The sequence below is a fragment of the Maylandia zebra genome, linkage group LG14 (assembly GCF_041146795.1).
Source record: "Maylandia zebra isolate NMK-2024a linkage group LG14, Mzebra_GT3a, whole genome shotgun sequence".
NCBI lineage: Eukaryota > Metazoa > Chordata > Actinopteri > Cichliformes > Cichlidae > Maylandia > Maylandia zebra.
This window is the reverse complement of record NC_135180.1, coordinates 15,856,004-15,864,237: the sequence shown is the minus strand read 5'-3', so window position 1 is coordinate 15,864,237 and position 8,234 is coordinate 15,856,004. Positions and strand designations below refer to the sequence as shown.

At 40.6% G+C, this 8,234-nt stretch overlaps 2 protein-coding genes across 2 annotated transcripts; one reads left to right on the top strand and one right to left on the bottom strand.

Moving 5' to 3' along the window:
• Positions 1-726: 726 nt before the first annotated feature.
• Positions 727-4,186, bottom strand: LOC101480451 (uncharacterized). The gene is made up of 6 exons (XM_004544002.2): positions 3,969-4,186; positions 2,918-2,947; positions 1,851-1,880; positions 1,716-1,754; positions 1,506-1,622; positions 727-1,412 (listed from the first exon to the last, which is right to left on the bottom strand). Exons 1-6 carry the CDS (start codon positions 3,981-3,983, stop codon positions 1,350-1,352), a joined length of 294 nt encoding a protein of 97 aa, XP_004544059.1. The 5' UTR covers positions 3,984-4,186; the 3' UTR covers positions 727-1,349.
• A 388-nt stretch (positions 4,187-4,574) lies between these two features.
• Positions 4,575-8,195, top strand: get1 (guided entry of tail-anchored proteins factor 1). Its single transcript, XM_004544003.5, has 5 exons — positions 4,575-4,797; positions 5,265-5,430; positions 6,711-6,778; positions 6,956-7,070; positions 7,788-8,195. The coding sequence occupies exons 1-5, from the start codon at positions 4,708-4,710 to the stop codon at positions 7,859-7,861; spliced, it is 513 nt and encodes a 170-aa protein (XP_004544060.1). The 5' UTR covers positions 4,575-4,707; the 3' UTR covers positions 7,862-8,195.
• The last annotated feature ends 39 nt before the right edge of the window (positions 8,196-8,234 follow it).

The window sequence follows — 8,234 nt, the reverse complement described above, 5'->3', positions numbered from 1 at the left end:
TTGGTACTTTTGGGGGTCAGCATGGGCAGCCTTTAAAGTCTGAGGTTATTAAACACCATATGCAACAAACAGCAACCGACTGTGTATTCTGAAACCTTTCCATCAAAATTAGCATTAACATTTTTTGGCAATGTGAGCAACAGCAACTCATCTATTGGATCTGACCACACAGGGCAGCCTTCATTTACCACGCAGATCAATTAACCATGACCACCCATGACCCTGTTGCTGGTTCACCATGGACCACTGCAGACCAGTAATGCCCCACAAGAGCTGAAGTTTTGGAGATCGACTGACCCAGTCATCTAGCCATCACAATATGGCCCTTTGACAGACTCGCTCAAATCCTTACGCTCGTCCATTTTTCCTGCCCCCAACACATCGAGTTTGAGGACAAGATGTTAATTTGCTCCCTAATATAACCCACCCACCATCAGGTGCTATGATGGAGATTTAATCACTGTTATTTACTTCACCTGTGGTCATAATGTTATTCCTGATCAGTGTAAATGTCACCATCTTTATAAAGTGATCTTCAGTGATTCTCTTATCAAATTAACTGAGAAATCTAAAAAAAATGAAAAAGCAACAATTAGTAACTTAGGCATTTTAGTTTGAGGAATTTCTAATATCTATAATTTAAGTGGTTTACAATAGAAACATCTGAAATAGGTCATTTAAAATAAATCCCTCTGGCCAAATACAGTACACAATGGCTGAGAAATGCATGGTTAAATCAGTCCTCACTTTAATTGGTATTTTATACCATTTATAACAAAAGGAAACTTGTTTTGTTTAAAGGAGGAAACTACATTAGTAGAGAAATCCCCAAACCAAACAGATTTCACAATAGGAAAAAAGTCAGAAGTACAACTCTAATGCATTTAGTTTAAAGCAAAGCAGAAAACATGGATCAATCGTATTGGTCTCAAATACACAATAACATAAAAATTAACCCAACGACTTCCTGTGATGATAATGAACATGAGCAAGGCATTACTTAACATAGAACACAACTGTCAAACGATTACCCATCCAGCACAGAATTTTGATGCATTTTCCAAAACCGGTTACAAAGTTCCAAAATGGTACCTCTGAAATGTCTCGGGTAAACAGGCTTTAAAAAAGACAAAGTAATTAAACACAAGACAAAAAGATCACAAGGACACAATAAACTTTCCCTTCACAGAAGCCGTGATACTGAATGGAAACCATACTATTCTTAAAAAAAGCAATCATATCCCTAAAAACACTGCTGTCTTAAGAAAATAGTAGATAAAAATATTCTCTGCATTTTACAACAAAGGAGGTACAGGGAGCATTGACGAGTTAGTTCAGTGGCAACACGACTACTCTGCTGCTTTCTCCTCCTCTTCAGCCTTGGCGTCCTTTTCGTCTGCGGCTGCGGCCTGCTGGAGAACGGAGAAAACACACTTTTATTTTGTTCTGTTTTGCGACAGTGTAAATGTCACGTGGCGCTCACAAAAGAGGGAAACTTAGAATACCTCATCAGCTTTGGCCTCTCCATTTTCTGCTGGCACCTCTTCCTTTTCTGCCTGAGGTTCTTCTTTTTTCTCCTCTGTCTTGGTTGCCTCTTTCACCTTTTTGGTCTTGGGGGGTGCCTGTGGTGTCATTAACAAACCAAGCATCATGAACCTGCTGTGCATTTTATGTGGTTATAGCGGACGTGTGCAATGGTAAGATTTGGCTTTTACCTTTGTCTTTTCTGGCTGGGGTTTTGGTTGCGTCTCTTTCTGTAACACACAATGATGTTCCAAAATTACAAACACAGCAATGAGAAAATCCACAGATTAATCTGTCAAGGCCGTTGCTGAGCTTTGTAGACTTACCTCTGATAACCTCTGAGACTTTCTCCTTGGCTGAAGAAAAAACAAAGAAAAACAAAACAAAACACAGAAGGCCACATTAATTCAGTTAAGCACTCCGGAAGAGAAGCCCCCCCACGCATTTATGATGGAAAAAAAAAACAAAACATGTTACTCAATGAGAGGTGCTACAATGACACAATGAGCCCACAAAGGGAAGTAGGAACTTCCAGCATGTGTTTCAGACATGCCATTTTATTTACATACCACCAAATCACAACAGGACACCTAAGGATTCTTTATACTGTAATGTAAAGATGTTGCAATAATAGAGAAAACCCCAACAATCAGACAATCCCCAATTTCCAAGCACTTGATGACAGTGGGAATGAAAAACTCCCTTTTAACAGGAAGAAACCTCGACAGAAAGGCTAAAGGAGGGGTGGGGCCATCTGCCGTGACTGGTTCGAGGTTACAGGACAGGGGACAAAGACACACTGTGGATATAATTGCACTCTGTATGCTCTTCATTATTTGTCCTTTAAGGGAGCAAAGATGAAACTTTGCATTATGGGAGTTTGTTTTGATTCATGCTGCAAATTTAGCATTAGCAATATCTATATTGCTATTATTTAGGTTTGTAATCAGTAAGGAAGCTGGATAAATATTAATTGCCAACTTAAGGAGAAGGGGTGGAATTAAACAAGTGTGCACTTCTTCCTGCTCCTATTCAATATGTATACTGAATCAGCATAGGTGGAGCATTATCAGAGTGTAATTTGCTTTATTCTGTATAGTATTTTTTTGTCCTTCCTTTTTTCCCTAAATGAAATAAATTGAACGAATAGTTTACTGTTTTAGGGTATTAGAAACACTAAACTCTTTACCTGTGCACTCATTTAAGACAAACCAGGTAAACAAGAACAATTTGGGCTGCACAAACTCAATGTAACTTGCACTTTAAAACCCATCCAATTTACGATCGGTCTCAAAACTCCGATTAAGACTGGGATGCACTGAGCTGGCTATGAAGCATCAATCTTATTCTGGGTATCAGCATTAGTTTTGAATTTATTAGTGGAAATACTAACCTCTGCACTTGCATCTGCATCAGTGGTAGCCTGAAAAAGACAAGAGAGTGAGGGGGGAAGAAACATAATGAGCCAAAACCAACAACCATTCATGAGTGAGCTAAAGTGGGTGTGTAACGCAAAGAGGTGGGGATGGTGGGGGGGGATGGGCACTTCTCCTTCCCTTCAAGTCACAAAGAAATTATGCAATCTGTACGTGGGGAGGATCACGTTTTTGAGCTGACTCAAAGGATCTGGCGGGTGCCAGTTTATTTCCCACAGAGCAACAGCAGCTCCGTGGACACAACAAATAAGGAGTGGATTCGCCCCGCCTGCTGTCACTGTTTATATCACCAGCGTGACTAAACTGAAAAAATAAGACCATCCTCCATTACTAACAGAGCTCCGCTTGACATCAAAACGGCCAGATGTGTCGCTGTGCTGTCGAGGATCCATCAACTGCCATTAACGAGCCTAACCAGAGAGAGGGGGAGAAGGGACTGCACACCTCAGGAGTGACGCGCACCAGCCTTCCAGTGCGCGCACACTCGCCTGAGGTCAAAATCTCCGCCAAATTTGGCCACAAATGCGGCTAAAAAACGCGACACGTGACCGAAGCTGGTACCTGAAACGGCACGCGTGCAACCCAGAGCACAAGTAAATAAATAAATTAATAAGGAGGCAATTACGAAAGAAATTTCCTCGAAATGCCAACCTGTGCGCCTCGACGGTGGTTACACCCCTTTGTTTCAGCGCACAGTTGGTGATTATTAAAACTCAGCCGGGCACACATTTTACAAAACAGAAGCTTTAAACTGGACTGGGGGAAGAGAGCGAAAAAAGCAGTGCTAAGTAAAAAGGCGCCACTTCCCTGTATCAGCCGAGTGAGACAAGACAGACCTGAGCGCAGGAAAAGGTGGACTCCACGGCACGCACATGGACACGCCGTAGCGTGTTGCATTGCTCCTGCATACGTGTATTAACACCACAAAACAACTGCTACAGTTTCTTAAAACGCTATTTCTGCATCATGCCGACCCAAACGTAAAGCACACATTTTCTTTCCACTTACTTTCTTCCTTCCCATTGTTGCTTAGGTTGCACGGCAGGAATTTTAAAAAAAAAAAGGGAACACTGCCTTTCTTTTAACAGTTACACAAACAAAAGGAGGACTTGTTGTTGTTTTGTCAGCCCAGCTACCTCTGCCTACACCTCCACCAGCTGCAGTCTGTAACTTAACATAAACGTCCGAGCAGTACCAGAACTAGCTCAAACCGGATTGGATCCCCCTCTCGGTATATTTTATCCCTTATCCTACCAACCTACCAGGAAGACAGAGCCCCCGCCCACTGCTTCCTGTGATTGGCTTTGAGGATGAGGCAGCATATTTTTGAAACACAACATCTTCACCTGTGTGGGCAGGACAGTGTGCCAATCAGTCAATCCAGGCCTTATCTAACTTTATAACCGCTTATAACCTGCTCGCAGGGTGTATTAGTTGTGTGTGTACGTGTAGGGTTTGAATAATGCATGGCAAATGGTGAGTTTGAGATATAGTTTACATAAACAAAGAAGAATATAAAAATAAATAAATAGATCCTGCATTTCCCCCATTTTCCTATCCAGTCATTTATTATAGAGGACGCCATATATATGCACGTTACATTATTTTAGTGTTTAAAGAGAGTCGTAATTACTAACAGCATGTCCCGTCTTTAGTGGGATAATTATTAAAGTCAGTGCACCGAGCAGTCCAGTCGCTCAACAGCTGCAACAAGGAGGAGGCTGAGTGGAGGAGAAAGGAAACAAACATGGCGGCCGGTTATGCATGGCTCCTGGTGCTTGGCTCGGTTTTTCTCTGCAATCTTATGAAAATCCTTCTGCCGACCATATCTTCCTTCGTGAGTAGGAGTTATTGTTTGCATATATGGTTGTTGTTAAAGTTGTTTGAATGCCGGTATATTATTATCTGTGTCCTCGTCGGACACACGGTGGATTGTTGTTGACTAGCTTAGCCGTCTGTCAAGCTAACTTATAGCTGCTGTACCTCCTCAGTTATAGCAGAGCTACAACCAGAGGGTGGGGTTTCACCGAGAATCCAGTAGTTGCTGCATTTAACTGGGATTCCTTTTCCTCCTTTATCGCCAAATGTCCTGCTTTAATGTTAAGAAACTGTTTACAGCTTAGCTTTACGGCTAAAGATTGTTTGTAGCTCGAAAGGTTGCCTCATGGAAATCCTCATGGAAAGTGTTAAACTGACATTCGTAGGTGCTGATTAGACTGCCTAATAGGGACTACTACTGTAATTATAAAAAATTTCAATCAGGCCCAGGCTGCTCAGTGATAGTATTTTCCCCCCTTCTTCAAGCTCTCAAAGATGGTGCAGAAAGATGCTGAGCAGGAGAGTGAGATGAGGGCTGAAATCCAAGAGATGAAGAAGGAGCAGTCCTCCATTAGCATGATGGATGAGTTTGCTAGATATGCCAGACTGGAGCGCAAAATCAACAAGACAACAGACAAGCTGAAAACACATGGTGAGATTTAAAAGTGCCTACTGACATTCAGAGGATAGATGGTGTGACAGGAGCCTCAAAATGAAGTTTACTGCAACAGAGTGATGAGCTCTAAAAAGTTAAAACTAATTGCTTTTTCTTTATGGAACACAGCAGAAAATATGTAGTAGGTACTCTGAAAGGGCATATATTATGTCTTCCACAGATGTGAATGTCTATTAATGTAGATTTACATGTTATAAATTATCAGTCAGAAGACATATTTGGGGGATTTTAGAGGTAAGTAACTGTTTTTGGCCCCATAGCCTCAGGATTAGCATCCACTTCTGTCACACCAACCCTCTGCATGTGTTCCTTCACTGAATCCATCAGTCTTCTCTGTGGTCTTCCACTTTTCATCCTGCCTGGCAACTCCATATTAAACATCATTTCATCCAGCATATCCACTCAGCTTCCTCTGCACATGTCTAAAACCTTGTCTAAACCATGTTAGCTTGCCTCTAACCATATCTCCAGACTGCAGACCTGTCAATCTTGGTCACTCCCATCTTCAGTTCTGCCACCACCAGCTTGAGCTCCCGTCTTTTTGTCAGCACCACCGTCTCCAAACAATACATCATAGCAGATCTTACTCCCATCTTATGAACCTTCCCTTTCACTCTTGTTGCTATCCTTCTGTCACATATCACCCCTGACACTTGTCTCCATCCACTCCAACCTGCCTGCCCTCTTCTCTTCACCTCTCTTGTTCATTCTCTCTTGTTTTGGTTGGTTGACCCCAGACAATCTGGTAAAGAAACACTGTCTATTCTGTGTGATAACTTACTTAGCAATACAAAGGCTGCTAAAGACTGTTTCTTTGCTGACCTATTCCAAAACCTGCACATTGTCAATTTTAAATTATTGTACAATCAGCATTACACCCAGGCTCTTCTCTATTTTGATTTTATTCTGACCGCACTGTCTTGTGATTCTCAAAGTGTTGACTCTAGTCTTCACCTGATTCTTGAATAAAAAGTAATAGTGCTGTCTGTTTACATTTAAGCAAAGATTTACTTTGTGTAATGTTGGTATTAACAAAGACCATATAAAGAATGGACTAATACTTTCCCTGTTACCCTGTGACTGGTTAAAAAAAGGAATTTATCCTGGTTTCAGTTCCCTGGACATGGGATGGTCAAATAATAAAGTGAAACAAAATGACAGTTCCGTCTGATTTAAAGGAACTGGCAGTATCACTACAAAATAAAGAAAAATTAATATGTTGAGACTAACAGTTGCATATTTCTTGTCTATTGTAGTCAAATCAAGAACCGCTCAACAAGCCAAAATGAAGTGGGTTGTGAGCATTGTTTTTTACATACTGCAGGTAGGTGGAGGTTTTGAGTAGAAGCATGAATGTATTTTAATTTAGTTGTGAGTCTATAGCACTGGCCAAAACCTCCAGATAATAGTTTTTTGGTAGCTGAATCAGCTTATTTGCCGTTATTGACAGTATATGTCTGTTTTTGTGTTTTTGTTGTTTTGTTTTGTTTTTTCTTGTCAGGCTGCGCTGATGATTTCATTGATATGGAAGTATTACTCTGATCCAGTGACTGTGGTACCAAGTAGATGGATTGCTCCCGTGGAGCGCCTCGTGGCTTTCCCAACAGGAGTGGCAGGTTTGTGTTAGATAGCATAGCCTGTAGTATACACTGAATGCACACAAGCTGCACGTCCTTGATGTGACTCTCCTGTTCTACCACATTCCAAAGCTGCACTATTGAGCTGAGATTTGGTGACCGTGGAGGCCATTTGAGTACAGCGAACTCACTGTCATGTTTAAAAAAAGTTTGAGATGATTTGTGACATGGCATTTTATTCTGTTGGAAACAGCCATTAAAAGATGGGTATAGTGTGCTTGATCCCTGAAATACTCAGACCAACACATCTGACACTAACCATGCCGCATTCAGAGACACTTAAATCAGCTTTCATTCCAATTCTGGTTCCCATTTTGAACTTTAGCATGTCATGTTTCACGTAGCTTCATGCCTAAATTCATGGAGTTGTTGCCATGTGATTAGCTGAATAGATAATTGTGTTGAGGAGCAGTTGAATAGGTATACCTAATCAAGTGGATGGTAAATCCATAACAGCTTCATTATTAATAAAACAAACAAACAAAATTACACATAGCTTATAGTTTAATAGAAATCATGATGATTTTATTATCCACTGATAATAAAACCTAATTCATTTCACTTCAGTGCAGGTATTCTGCAATATGTAGATTTTATACAATATGATGCATGTAGTGTATCAATATGTGCTGTTCTTTTCCGCCTGGAGTCAAGCTCCATCAATGAGCTGTTTGTTTTGTTGTTTTTCTTTTTCAGGTGGAGTAGGAATCACATGCTGGTTGGTGGTTTGCAACAAAGTAGTTACTCTGGCTCTGAATGCTGTCAGCTAGAGTGTTTCCTAATCCTGTGTTCAACAGTTTCCTTTGATGATGAACGCTGCAGTTTTTGTTTTGTCGTTTTCAGTCAGCTGTTCCTAGCAAAGAACGTTAAAATAATGCAGTGCATTTTGGTGATCTCGAATTGCAGCAGAAGTTTACTATAAAAAGTGTTATCATTGTTATCATTGTTTTATAATTATGTGGTTATTTGATTGTGTGTATATTGCTTTGAAACAGTGGTATGGAAATGTGGAAATTAATTTTTATTAAAAAGAAGAAAAAAAAAAAGATGTGTTTTGTTATTTTACCTTTACCTGGGAATGAGCCAACCAAAGCAAATTGGGCAGTAAAACATTACTGTAATGAAATAACGACTGAAATAAAG

What these genes read in the sequence shown, in the direction of transcription:
- LOC101480451 (XM_004544002.2), bottom strand. An exon ending in CCCAGCCAGAAAAGACAAAG is followed by an intron (nt 1,623 to 1,715) that starts GTAAAAGCCAAA and finishes ATGACACCACAG; the next exon opens with GCACCCCCCAAGACCAAAAA. An exon ending in GAGAGGCCAAAGCTGATGAG is followed by an intron (nt 1,413 to 1,505) that starts GTATTCTAAGTT and finishes TCCGTTCTCCAG; the next exon opens with CAGGCCGCAGCCGCAGACGA.
- get1 (XM_004544003.5), top strand. Translation starts at nt 4,708, where the DNA reads ATGGCGGCCGGTTATGCATGGCTCCTGGTGCTTGGCTCGGTTTTTCTC. An exon ending in AGACAAGCTGAAAACACATG is followed by an intron (nt 5,431 to 6,710) that starts GTGAGATTTAAA and finishes TGTCTATTGTAG; the next exon opens with TCAAATCAAGAACCGCTCAA. An exon ending in TTGTTTTTTACATACTGCAG is followed by an intron (nt 6,779 to 6,955) that starts GTAGGTGGAGGT and finishes TTTTCTTGTCAG; the next exon opens with GCTGCGCTGATGATTTCATT.